General features: G+C 40.1%; 1 protein-coding gene across 1 annotated transcript; it reads right to left on the bottom strand.

The window, feature by feature from the left end:
- Positions 1-9657: 9657 nt before the first annotated feature.
- Positions 9658-11386, bottom strand: LOC121080681. Its single transcript, XM_040578825.1, has 2 exons — positions 11079-11386; positions 9658-10529 (listed from the first exon to the last, which is right to left on the bottom strand). Exons 1-2 carry the CDS (start codon positions 11332-11334, stop codon positions 9991-9993), a joined length of 795 nt encoding a protein of 264 aa, XP_040434759.1. The 5' UTR covers positions 11335-11386; the 3' UTR covers positions 9658-9990.
- Positions 11387-14518: the final 3132 nt, after the last annotated feature.

The following is a 14518-nucleotide window of genomic DNA, read 5'->3' on the forward strand; positions in this document are numbered from 1 at the left end:
GTGAATTTTTTACCCATTGGCCAAGGTATTTTTACCATCTTGCCTAGGACAAACATATGGGTGACATGGGCGAATATTACAGGGGTAACAGACTTTTGTTTAAGTTTTCAGCAAGCCGACAACCCCTTTAGAACTTGCTTAATTTTTATTCCCTTGCAGGAAAATGAAACGGATTTTGATGGTTTTTGGAATGTTGCAGCTCTGAATCTGACTTCCAATGAAAAGGGAACATGCCTGAGTCCGAATGGGCAATTCGTTTGGCCTTCTGTGTATAATGCAGCGTGGCAGAAGACGGTTATTGAGAATTTAAATCAGCCACATCATTTACCTTTGCAGGAGTTAGACCTATTGGCTAGCGTTGTACCTGTTGAATATGTTAATGTAACTGCAACTGATATGGCAGACTGTACCCACGTCATCACCACTTCAACCCGTGAATGGCACTGGAGTAATTTGGTTTGGTGACCCGTGGCAGTTATGGCTAACACGTCAAGGTGAACGGGGGTTTTATACCGGGTTTCAAAATCTAACTGGTTCACCTATTTGGGGTGAATTGAAAACTGGAGTCTTCCATGTAAATGTATCAGGGGGCTAACAGTTGCTGCTGGGAGTCTTTTTAATATGTGGAGATAGAGCATGGCCAGGGATTCCTTTGTATCCTGTTGGTGGACCATGTTATTTAGGGTGTTTGACTTTGTTTGTTCCACGTATGAAAGACTTAGTAAAATGACTCCACAATTTCATAGATCACGGAGGGCACTGCGTACCTTTGATGAAACATGTAATGACCAAGTCTATCTGCAGTCTGTAACAGCAAATGTCTTAGCCTCCATATTTATGCCAGGAGCAATGACTGCATTAAATGCTAAGAATATACAAAGGTTAGCGTGCTGGGGAGAGAAACAATTTAATCTTACATCACAGATTTTAAGTTCGTTATCGCTTGACGTAGATAGTGTTAGGCATGCTACATTACAAAATAGAGCTGCAATAGATTTTTTGTTATTAGCACATGGACACGGTTGTGAGGATTTTGAAGGGATGTGTTGTGTGAACCTTTCCGATTATTCCATATCTATGCACAAGAAGTTGTCACAATTGCAGGGAAACATGAAGCATATTCTTGCTGATGATAATCCCTTCGATGAATGGTTGAGAGGATTGGGGATAACAGGTTGGTTAAAGAGGTTATTGATGGAAGGAATACGCTTTGTTATAATCATTATTGTAATGCTTTTAGTTCTTAGCTGTGCTTTTTCTTGTTTAAAGAGAGTAGTTTTTAACATAACCAATGAGGCCTGGCTTGTGCAAAATAAAAAAGGGGGAACTGTAGAAGAATGGCTGCAGAAGCGTGGCCTTAGAATCTCTGAAGATCTGCACAATCCAGGCCTGATATTAGAATAGGCCTGTAATCAGAATTGTACTGAAGTTGCTGTGCTGAAGTTAACAAGAAAGGTAGCCTTGAGCTATTCTTGAATCCTGAGACCAAGTAATTATGTTGTGCCAACAGGCAGTGGCTGTAACAAGCTACAGCTGCTGGGAAAGCAGGTGCAGGGCCAAGAAAGATAGGGAGCGGTATAGGAATATAGGGAGTAACAAACTACAAGGCTGAAGCATAGCAACACAATTAGCTACATGGATAGAATGCTTATTTTAGTCATAATTAGGGGTGTGAGAACCGCGCGCGCTTAGAGACTAATAACCAATTATATTTTTGCTTTACGAATATGCATGTGTATCGAGTCTATATAAGTAGTGTTAGAAACTAATAAAGTGGAGCAAGATGCATAACTCATATTGAGCAACTTCTTGACTCCGGCGAACCCTTCTTCCAACATCAGCCTTAGGGTCAAATGTGGAGGGTTGCTGCTCTTTCAGTCTGTGTGCAGTACCAGGCAAGAATTGTTCCAATCCTTGTAGAGCAACTGCTGATGCCAGTGAAGGCGAATCTACAGCACCAAAAATACTAATTCCTCCACTTGCAGTTTTTGGATGAGCTCCAGTATTTGGAGACAAGGCAACAAAGGCCAATGAGGCAGCTGTTCTTTCTGCCTTCATTTCTTGCAAGGTCAATTTAATTAGCTTCCAGAGGTTAGCTAACCCTTTCACCTCTTTAGACCCGTCACTGATCTCATCCCACAGAGCAGCTCCAAGTGCTTCCTAAGTACATAGTTCAAAAGCCGTTCCTACTCCAGTTAATAAATTTCTTTCTTTACTCCATTCAAGTAGTCGCTTTAAGCAAGATTCATCATATTTAATTGCTCTCTTAGAGAGGATATGGAGGAGTTTCACAACTGCTGGTTCTTCTTCTTTAGTCAAATTATTTCCCATTTCTCTTTTCTCCTCCCCCCCCGACCGCTCACCTCGCTGGGTGATTCACTGCAGCAACTTTCTCCGAGCCATCCTCTGACTCTCCCATACCAGTCCAGCTGGTCTGTCCTCTGGTCAGGTCCTCCTGTGTCCTTGCTTTCAATGCAAACTCATTTTCGATGTGAAAATGTAAAGCCACAATCGGGAGCCAATTGCAGGAGCAAAATCATGGACTCAACGACATATCAATATGATCCTAGTTGAAGCCACTTTACTTAAGTTTCTGCAAGCTTATATACAATGTTAATATTCGTACACGTCACACCTTAATTCTATTGGTTACATACACTGTTCAAATGCTGCTATACAGATACTAATTGGTTAAAAGCATACAATCGGTTAGTTCCATCATTAAAATTGTTGACATTCTTGTGGTCATCAGTTCCCAGCTCAGCTCCTGTTTTTCTGCCCGATTAACTGCAAAAGATCCTGTTTTCTTTGTTCCAGGTGTCTTTCTCACACAACCTTGCAGCCTTGCTGAGCAGATAAAGCTTTTAATCATATCAAGCTGCAAGAGGAAGAGCAACTTTTGATAGGCCAGATGTCCCTTTTCTTCCAAATGCATTGCCACAAGTATGGCCAGCGACAAGTATTCCAGAAAATGTCAGTCAGTCCTTCATTGCCAAGGTAATCTAGTATTTGGACAAAATAAGGTCATGTGTGAAGAATAGCTGAACTGAGCCTGAATATGGGCTCAAAGAAGTGATACTAGCAATAGAAAAAGGCATTCTGGAAACTCAAGGCCATGGTTCAGTCTCCTTTGTTACAGGATGTATATTCACAGTCAGTTTGTATTACATAGATGTAATTTTGGATTCCTTTCTGATGTTGAACTCTTAAAAAACACATGTAAGCGACACTTTCTATCATTCCCAGTGAGCAAGGGAATAGTCCTAGTCAGACAAATTATGACTGGCCGTGGTTATTCACACCTTGTGTTTTGGACAGGCTGTAACAAATTTCCAGTTAGTGTAGAAAAAAATCACATGACATGCTTCTTCATGTTGTATGATAATTGGCTTACAAGGCACAGAATTTCAAATGGATCTCATATTCTTGGTTCTCAACTGCAGAGAATGGCAGGAACAGCACAGGGGGTGCCTGACTAGGCTTCAGAGTGTGGTTGCTCCATTGCACAGTGGAGCTCTCCATACTAAGGCTATAACTTGTTTGTGTGAGGGCTGGTCTTAGGAAGATCTATCACTGACCTCTTCATCCTTCTAAATTCAAGGCATACTTCTTAATTTCTATAGGGAAAGCAAGATCATAGAGCAACACAACATTAAAAAAATTGCCACAACTGAAGCAGAGTGAAGTACCAGTTAACACGTTCCTGTGCACAAAGATGTAATAACAAATGACAACTTTATGCTTTAAGTTGCTCTGTTTCATAACTGCTAGTCCTGCTGTCTAATACTGGAAAGTACTGAACAGGGTGATTGTGGTATGTTCAGCTCGACTTTCTTTAACAACCATAAATTTGCTTCCCATGAATTCACACATGGGGTGACACCCAGCTTCTGAAGAGCTATTCTGTTCTAGCATGCTGCATATATATTAAGCTGTTCTTATGGTTGGAAACATTGGCTTTCTGATACTACAGCTTGTGACTTCTCAGTATAGGATCATAGAATTATAGAATAGTTTGGGTTGGAAGGGACCTTTAAAGGTTATCTAGTCCAACACCCCTGAAATGAGCAGGATAGTGGAGACTTCTTGAAAAAACTGTGTATATGGAGCTTACAGAGGGGAAATCTGCTACAGGCAAACTACTGACAAATCTTTCTTATATTTTTCCATGATATACCTGTTAGACAGAAATCAATACAGTGAGATACCACTTGATTTCCAGGAAGAGAGCTATCAGGAATGCTATATAGTTAATTGCCTTAAAGTGAAACATATTTAGAATATGGGATCTTGACAGCCCTGTGCTTGAAATTTTCTGCTTGAGCTGTTACAAAACACAAAGGGCTGGAGCCTGTTGCTACAAGGAAAGGCTGTGGGACTCATGAAGAAATACATTCTCATCAATAAAACTGAAGCCAAGTTCTGTTTTAGAGAATCCCTCATTCACTGCTGCCTTATAGTTACATTGACTGATGCAGTGCTGAAAGTCCTCTGTAGTGCCAACAGCAGGAAAAAACTTGCCTTAAGAGATAAGCCAGAGAGAGATAAATCATAGCCTAAAAGCATCTCCTACACTGGGTTGTGAAGCATCGCTTCTAGAGCCAAGGCTGCAATTTAGAAATTGCCATTGTTACTTGAAATTCTGGCATGAATATTTATAATCAAGCTTTAACTTCCAAGAACATAATTTTGTATTTTTTGTGATTTCTTTTTGTTTTTGTTGCAGCACTCAAATATCCCAGTCTGGACTAGGAGCTCATTGTCTTGCTGGTGTATAAACATGTGGAAAGATGCAGACCTTGTCTCAGAATCAGAGGTCCTAAAAGATTAAAGAAAAAGGCAGACAAATGTTAGTGGTACATGATATAACATACAAACCAAATCATTACTGTAATCATAGACTAACACTCCCTCATTCTTTACAATATCATCGTCTACTCCTTTCTTTGTCACTTTTCTGTCCCTTTTCTTTTGCCCTTCCTTTCTTCTGTAATTTGGGCCACTTGTTATTCAGCCTGTAAATGCTGATTTAAATATATTGTGTCTATATTTAATTAAGGTGTGGGAGAATCTTCTTGGAGATATGTATGTATTCAAGATCAGGTTCAAGTCATGTTAATATCAATATGTCCTGAAACACATAGGCTGCTCCTGTTCATACTTTAGTGCCTTTTCTGAATAGATCCTGTATGAAACTGCTTGCTAGTATTTGCTCCAAAGTTTTAGTTCATAACATATTACTTGAATTTTATTATATGTCTGTTTGTGATAATCAGAATGAACTAAAACCCCAATTCATTCACTGATGATAGTTTATTGAACAAGAAGCATTAATATTTTCACAATCCTGATATTTTATATGCAATCCTTAGCAATGTGAATAAATGTATTTCAGAAATGCTTATAAATTCTTATGTCGCTCATTAATTGCCTGATAAGCTTGAATCAAAAGGAGCCATTAACAAATTACTTTAAATACATTTGATTTGATGAAAATTTCTCAGGTTATGTTCACATTCTCCTGGTAGGTCCCTGTTGGCAGCTTCATGCTGTATATTACATGCATGTCAACATGTAACAGCAATAGTATATGCTGGTTCTTTTAAATTAAATGTTTGAAAAGCATTAGCATGCAGTTGGGTAATCTTATCTTTGGATGTGTTGAGTGCACTGTTCTCTCATGAGCTGATGGTGGATAATTTGAGCTTTGAGAAGAGGATTGGACCACAGTGCCTTCAGAGATTTCTTTCTAAATTATTTACTAAATTATTTTAGAGTTCTATGGTACTCATTAGTTTATCACTAAAGATTGAGCTATTAGTCCATGTACTGTCCAATGCATACTATTTATAGGGTTACTGGAATATATTAATCATATCTTTTTAGATCCATGATGGTTTTTTTATGTTACATTTATATATAACATTACAAGTTTAATTGTGCATCAATAAGAATATGCATATTTTATAGAGACCATTAATACCTGGAAATACAGCAGTACATTCACAATAAGTACCTATGTTTAGTGTAAATATGTATTCCATATCTCATTTTGAAAAAAGCTGACCTATAGTGCCTTTGTGCACCACTTCCACCCCCAGGAAAACTCCTCAAATGTTGTGTAAGTTATAGTCTAAAGTTGCTTTGCAGTTTATTTGTAGCTCAAGGTTTCTTAGAACCTTCCATGTTCTCAGGGATGACCTGATAGTTGCTGTCACTCTGCTCTCCTGCAGTGTTTTAGGTGTCAGGCTCTCGTCTTCCTTTATAGCTTTTCTTGCTCCACTACATTTCCTTCCCCTGACTTTTGCATCTGGCTTTATTTGGTGTCCTCCAGGGCATGTCTCAGTGTCAGGAGGCAAATTTGATACAGTGGGCTGGTATCACAGACTGTGATCTTTGGAACCATCACCACAGACAGAAGTACTAGGAGCAGATATGGACAGGGAAGAAAAGGAAAATGTGATTAACAAGCTACTGCCCTCACTGCCTGACTTAGGACTTGGTGGTGGCCAGAAACTAGTATTTCACATACAGATGAACTATTGACTATATGGTGATGGGATATTGCCCTTGGGAAACAGCAGTTCCTGGCTCCTGCTGAGTTCCTTCCAGCAAGTTCAACCACTGACTAAGAAAAGAAAAATACTACCTGACATAGAATCCTTGACAAGTTGCTGACCCTTGCAACTGTAAGATGAAACATTGCATGGGTAAATGATGTAAGATGGAACATTGCATGAATCAAAGGATAAGGTCAAGAAAACCATAAGAAAGATGTCTGTCAAAACAAAATAGGAATTAGTTACCTATGAAGAGGAACTTGAATAGGCCTGGAGATAGGGCCTGAGATTGATGAACCTGGTTAGCAAACCATGACATTTGGCAAGAATTGTTGAAACGCTTTGAACTTTAAGTGAACCATCCTCATTATACACTAATTTTAATAGAAAAACACACTTCCTCATTGAAAGCTACCCACCTCCAGAAGAAGACCACCACCCAGAGAACATTCATAGTAAAAATTCATTGACTATAACTTTAAACTAAAGCGAGGAAAGTTGTAACCAATATTTAAGGGTAGTGGGTGTAATGGGAGTATCTCTAGAAATCTAAATGTATAAATATAAGAACATTGTAAGGATTGGTGCACTAGCTTTGCAAATTATCACCTAGCACACTTCTCTGCAAAGATTTGTAAAATAAACAAATACCTCGACTCTGTGTGTGATTTGGCTAATGCACGCTGGGTAACAATCCCACTTTTGGGACAACAGTTTCTGGTGACCCAGATGGGACTGCCTTAATGGCCTTGCCTGGATCGTCTTGCTGTTCCTGACGGAAGGGGATACAGACTAAGAGGGATTCCAGTGCACATCGACCTGTTGATTGGGGGCTCCACCAGTTGTTCTCTGACTGTCAGGCAGTGAGCGACACAACAGTGCAACGCATCTAAAGAGGTATTTGTCAAGGGTAAAAGGGGGAGAGGAAGGGAAGAGCTCATGCAAAAGCAGTTGGCATTTTGTTCTGACTTTTTTTTTTTGTGCTCTGCATAAGACACATCAAGAAGATGCACAGCAGCATATCTTTGTTTCTACATGCAGACGCATGACAAAGGGAAGAATCCTTTGTCTTTGCCAATAGGAAATCAGAGCTGAGTGTATGAAACGTTGGATTAGGAAATTCTTTTTCAGTACTGAAATGGGTTCAGCTGCTTCACCGGAAGTACCTCCCTGCTCTTCTTTGGGATGAATTCTAAAGAATTGGAAAAAGTTTGGAGGGGACCCCATAACCAAAGAAAAACTGAAACAATATTGTAATCAATGGTGGCCAAATTATAAATTGGACAATGGGGAAAAATGGCCTGGAAATGGATCTTTGAAGTATAATATTGTATTGCAATTGATGTTGTTTTGCTGACAGCTAGGAAAATGGGATGAAGTACCTTATGTAGATTCGTTTAGTACTTTGAGAAATGACTGGGATACTAGGAGAAAATGTGGTTTGGTTGGATCAAAATATCAGAATGGGATATATTCATTGAATGAAAAAAGGATAAAGAGCCCTTGTTGTAGCAGTTGTAATTCTTGGAAAGGTTTTCAGGATTGAGGAAGATACCCAGTTGTTGGTAGCCCCCCAAAGCCTCAAGACCCCTACTCCTCAAGTGAGGAAGATGATGGTGTTGTTAGCCTTGTGGTAGGTAGAACTAGAGGACAACACCCTGTGATCCAAGCTCCCCTTAGACAAGCAGTAGGACACAAAGGGGCACTGGTGTTTGTACATGTCACATTTAGTACTTCTGATTTGTTAAACTGGAAACATTCAGTTGGGCCTTACCAGAGCAATCTGGAGGGAATGTATGGAATTGTTAAAACTGTAATGTTGACCCATAATCCTATTTGGGGAGACATCCAAGCTCTATTAGAATATTTATTTACTACTGAAGAGAGAAGTATGATATTGGAGAAGGCTAGGGAGGAATGTAATCAGTGACATGGGGCAGGTGAACTTACTCGATATCTACCTAGGGAGGAGCCAAGTTGGGACCTTAATATCTCTGCAGGGCTAGAAAGACCATGAGAATAAAAACAGCTGATTTTGTATGAAATACAATACAGAATGCAAAACCCAAAAAGTTTACCTAAGTTATATGAAGTTAGGCAAGAACCTAATGAGAGCCCATTGACTTTCTATGAAAGGCTATGCAAGGTAGCAAAGAAGTGGACAGATTTGTCTTCCTGAGGAAGACAGTAATCAAAAGATGTTCAATATGCTGTTTATTGGACAATCGGTGGCTGACATTTGAAAAAAACCTATAATGAGTAGATGGTGCTGGCGGGATGTCTATTTCATAATTGATAGAAATTGCATATAAAGTATGTAATAACTAAGATCAAGTATAGAGGAAGGAGAAACAAGGCTGAATGAAGCTGCAAGCTTCTCTGTTAGCAGCCCTATCAGAATGCCAAAGAAGAGGCAGAGGAAGAGGAAATTTATGAGGAAGCTTAAAAGGTAGGGGAAGAGGCAGAAGAAATGTCAGGGACAAGGATCGATGTGAGACACCTTTAGGAGCAAATCAGTGTGCATATTGTAAACAAGTGCCATTGGAAAAATGTATGCCCATGCCTTGTGAGCAGTAGGAGAAGCGTAGAAGAGGATGCTGGAGTGCTGACAGAGACAGGATTAGATTGAAGGAGACTGGCGGAATTTATTAAAGTTTCCCCAGCTGATCCTCTGGTTCCAATAAAGCTGGGGAACAAGAGAATAGATTTTTTAATAGATAGTGGAGCAACTTGTTCAGTAATAACAGTGTAGGGGACCATTGAATAAAAGGTTAATGTTGTGGGTACCACTGGGAAAGACTTCGCAGCCATTCTTACAACCAATGGAATGTACTATTGGAAACACAAGGGTAATTCATGAGTTTATATGCCAGAGTGTCCACTGCTACTACTAGGACGAGACTTGCTTTGTAAATTAAATGCACAAGTAACCTCTGAAAATTTTATTCAGTTACACATTCCTCCAGAAAATGCATGGAGAGCACAGATATGTTTGTTGATCAAAGAAGATGAAGACGAGAAGGATACAGATATCCCTGATGCGACGAGCGAGGGGAAGCAAGCGGCCGACTCAGTGTGAGTGATAAAGCAAGCTTCAATTTATTACGGCGCGATTATGTCTTATATACAGTTCCAGTTAATTTTATGCCTACAAATCATCTGCTAATTGGCTAAGCTCTAAAGGATTACATTTTTATACGTCCTCCTATTTGCGGTTACAGCGGATAGCTACAGCGGGTTCGGGTTACACCTTGTTCTTCATGCTTACTCCCTTAAAGTTGTTTTTCTGTTTTTGTACAAGGTCAGCACAATCTTATCTCTCTTCTCTCTTTCGCAATCCTGGTAACTTTCCACTGCAGCTGAGCTTCTTAGTGTTTTTTTTTCTCTCTGCGGCCTAGTTTGGTTCACTCAGACCTGAGCCAGACTTATGTCAAAAAGTCGTATCACACAGTCCTTCCATAGTACCGTGGCCATTCTCTTTCATCCATTCTGCAACAATTCCCCCTTTTTCTTTTTGGACAAGGAAAACTGGTCCAGTTACACGTTCAAACAATTTTCGAATACAGGAGAGAGCACAACTTAAACATATAAATCCGATGACAACAATTATCACTATAAGTAATACACTTTGTAAAAGTCCCTTTAACCAGCCTCCTATTCCAAACCAATTTGCTAAACTTTCTAGGCCAAAGAATCCAACATCTTGTTGAATCTTTTGAGAATGTTCCATCAACTGTTTAATTTCTTTGTGTATGGAGCTGGAATTGTCTTCAAGGTCCATACAACACATGCCTTCAAAATCTTCACAGCCATGTCCATGTGCTAATAATAGAAAGTCAATGGCCATGCGATTTTGTAAAACAGCATGTTGAACAGTGGTTAGGCTATCAGCTAGGTCTGATAGTACCCGGCTGGTGAGGTTGGCTTGTTTAACTATCCAACAAGACAGTGTTTCTAAGTTTTTATGGGCTCGAGCAGCAGCAGCACCTGGGATAAAAAACGAAGTAAAAAATACTTCCCATTTATTCCAAAGTTGTACACTATCGTCACAGGTGTTTTGAAGAGTTTGTATAACATCTCTTTTCCATCTTGTTGGATTTGATTTGTTAGGATGATGATGTGGTAAAGCTAAACTTAAGCGACCAATGGTACATGGACCCCCTACAGGCATTGAGGGTATTCCATTCCATGCTCTATTACCACAAATAAAAAATAGACCAGGGGGTAACTTTCTAGGATATAATACTCCAGGGGCAGGATTTGACAGGTTTCGACTGGTATGGTTACACCAACCACTCCAAACAGACTGATTTCCAATTGGGTATACACGAGTGCTAACAGTTGCATTACAAGGTGTGGCAGAACTTTCACCAGCACAAGGATACTTAGAAGAATTTAGATATACACAATAAGAGGCATTCAATGAGTCAACTAGTTCAATTTCTTGAGGATTAGGACCAATAGAAAGTTTGTCATCCCAATTATCAAATTTATCAAAAAACTCACTCATATTTGAACCTCGAGCTAATTGGGTAATCTTTGTCTGGCTAAGAGACTGGTTAAGGGTGATCCAATCTGAGTCATTTAATGGCACACCTACTAAACAAGTTAAAAAGGGTACACTGGGAGTTGACACGCTTGCACAAAATGTGGTTGTGTTGACAGCTCTGCTTAAGGTTACCCATACATTTTCCCGCACATCAAACAGTGATTTAGATACAAAAGCTACACCTATAACAATAAGATTAATTAACACAACAGCTGTTAACATCATGATTAGAATATAGATAAATTTACACTAAAAGATTAACCACAACTGTCACTGGTTGTTGGAACATTGGTCACCGCTGCTTTGGTCCACTTTGCTGGGATCCATTGTGGTCCTGTGGAAGTAAGTACACACATATAACCTCTTCCAGCATATTTCACTTCTGCTGGTCCTTTCCACAACCCAGTTGAAGGATCCCTATACATAACAAACATTGGAACATCATCTTTACATAGCTTAGAATACCCATGTAACCATGCAGGCGGTTCCTGTTGATCTGTAAAGATACATAGATGATTTAACACAAAAAGAACTTTAGCAAGTCTTTCTTGTACATCTGTAATTTTTTCAAACTTTTGTAAATATTGTTTTAATGTCTGATGCGTTCTTTCAATGATTGCTTGCCCTGTGGGAGAGTGAGGAATACCTGTACTATGTCGCACTCCCCACGCTTGACAAAAACGTCTCATTTTTTCACTGACATAAGCAGAGCCATTATCAGTTTTTATTGATTGAGGCACCCCCATAACAGCAAAACAACTTGTTAAATGCCGAGTTACATGAAGTGCACATTCTCCTGTTTGTGCTGTGGCCCATACAAACTTACTATATGTATCAACAGTAACGTGAACATATTTTAATCTACCAAATTCGGGAACATGAGTGACATCCATTTGCCACAACTCTCTGGCTTTAAGTCCTCTGGGGTCCACACCGATACCTAAACCCGGTCCATGGTGACTGCACGTAGGACAAGCTCGTACAATTCCCCTAGCTTCCTCCATTGTAATGTTAAACTGTCGGTGCAGACCCCGCGCGTTCTGGTGAAATGTGTTGTGTGATTCTCGTGCCTTAACAAACTCATTTACAGGAGCCGCTACAGACACGAGCTGGTCAGCGCGCGCATTCCCTTCCCCCAAACCTTCAGACCATTTGTGACTTCTAATGTGTATAATGCAGTAGGGTTGCGTGCGCTGTTGTATTGCTGACAACAGCTGCCTAAGAAGCTCAAACAGTCGTTGATTTTGTAGTTCTTTAAGACGAGCATCTTCAATTCGGCTTACAATTCCAGCAACGTACATTGAGTCCGTTACAATGTTTAATCTTGTATGCATCCATTGGGTACAGACCCATACAACAGCAGCTAGCTCTAAGGTTTGTAACGAATCTCCTGTTTTTGCGGGGAGAATTTGATGGTGCCATTGATTGTTTTCGTACCATGTTGCTGCCGCTTTTCTTGAGCGTTTTCCTGCATCTGTATAAACTGTAATAGCATCTGTTAAAGGTTTCTCACTCCGTTTTGGACACTTTAACCAATCATAATTACTAATCCATTTTAATATTGGTGTTTTCAAAGGCTCGACTTTAATCTCTAGAGCTTCACTTAATAAGCTTAACTGTAAAACCGATGAATTCTGCAACCACCACTCTAAGTCTTCTCTGCGTATTGGTAGATACACAGCATTTGGCTCCATTCCGGTGATTTGTAAAATTCGCATTCTTCCCTTTTGAATGATTTCCGCCAGATTTTGTGTTTTTTCTTGGATGGTAGTTTTTGGTTGCATTTTGGTAAATATCCATTCTAACACTCTTACAGTCTCCCCCTTTTCCTTTTTGCACTGTGTAAGTGCACCGATAAAATGTGAGGGACCATTTAAGACAGTGAGGTCTACAGGAAACGTAGGGTCAATGCGATCTACTGCTCGTTCTACAATCCGGTTACTGAGCTGTTGGATCATAACGTGTTGCTCTTCAGAAACATTAATAGGGCGAGATGGGTCTGTACCCCTTAACAATGGGCGTAACACATCTAATTCGTCATTGGTGATGCCTGCTACAGGACGTAACCATTGGAGATCACCTAATAACTTCTGAGCATCATTGAGAGTATGTAAATTTTGACGAATAGTTAACTTCTGTGGACTTACTTGTGAATGAGTAATATTCCAGCCAAGATATTTCCATGTGGGTGAACGTTGAACTTTCTCAGCTGCTATGACTAACTTCTGTTGTTCTAACTGTTGTCGTAAAAAGAGTTCCTGTTGCGCAGTAAAGGGCTGTTCTTGCGCAAATAAAATATCATCCATATAATGGTAAATAATAACATGGGGCCATGCTTTTCGAATAGGTTGGAGAGCGGCATCAACAAATAACTGACACAAGTTAGGGCTATTTTTCATGCCTTGTGGTAACACAGTCCATTCAAATCGCTGGTCAGGACCTTCTCTGTTCACTGATGGTAGTGTAAATGCAAATCGGTGAGTGTCATTGGGATGTAAATGAATTGTAAAAAAGCAGTCTTTCAGGTCGATTATTAACAAATGCCATTCGGTGGGCAACATGGCAGGATTGGGAAGGCCTGGTTGTAAGGCTCCCATCGCTTGCATCTGTCGATTCACTGCTCTTAAGTCATGTAAAAGTCGATATTTTCCTGATTTTTTCTGAATGACAAATATAGGCGTATTCCAAGGACTGGTCGACGGCTTAAGATGACCTTGTGTTAATTGATCTTGAACTAGTAAATGTGCCTGTCGCAGACTTTCCTTTTTCAACGGCCACTGTCCGATCCAAACAGGCTCTTCTGTTAGCCATTGTAAAGGAATCGGGAAAGTCCAATTGACAGTGACCGTTCCTAAAAAGGCGAACTTGTAGTAAGGATTACTCCCATTTGATTCAATACATCTCTTCCGATGAGGGCGTTTACTCCATTTGGTAAAGGCATGACGGTGACATGCAGAAGCGCTGTTTTCCCGTCTAAGATGACTTGTATTCTTTGCTGACTGCATTGGACAGGAGCCATCCCTCCTACTCCTTCAACTCCTCCAGGAACATGTTGCAATGGCCAGCAAGAAGGCCACTGAGCACGTGCGACGATGGTAATATCCGCACCAGTGTCCAAAAGTGCAGTCATACGTCTTTTGTCAGTTCCATGTACAAGAATAATGTGGGCGAGTGGCCGTTGGTTCATAGGCATGGTTAGCAGTGCCAAGCCTCCTGTGGAACCAAGACCACTGGTTCCACGATCATGGTCAAACATCGTCGACATGTGGTGAGTCAGCTGTTGAAGCGGTATCAATTGAGCTATGCGACTACCTTTAGGAATATAGATAGGTGGAAAATTTGTTTGTACAATTATAAAAATTTCTCCTTTATAGTCACTGTCGATAAGTCCTGGTAAAATAAAGAGTCC

This window comes from Falco naumanni, chromosome W (genome assembly GCF_017639655.2).
Source record: "Falco naumanni isolate bFalNau1 chromosome W, bFalNau1.pat, whole genome shotgun sequence".
Classification (NCBI taxonomy): domain Eukaryota; kingdom Metazoa; phylum Chordata; class Aves; order Falconiformes; family Falconidae; genus Falco; species Falco naumanni.

Coding starts and splice junctions, on each gene's coding strand:
- LOC121080681 (XM_040578825.1), bottom strand. CDS start 11,334: ATGATGTTAACAGCTGTTGTGTTAATTAATCTTATTGTTATAGGTGTA. Junction 10,530..11,078: donor GATTACCCAATTAGCTCGAG/GTTCAAATATGA, acceptor CTGCTGCTCGAG/CCCATAAAAACTTAGAAACA.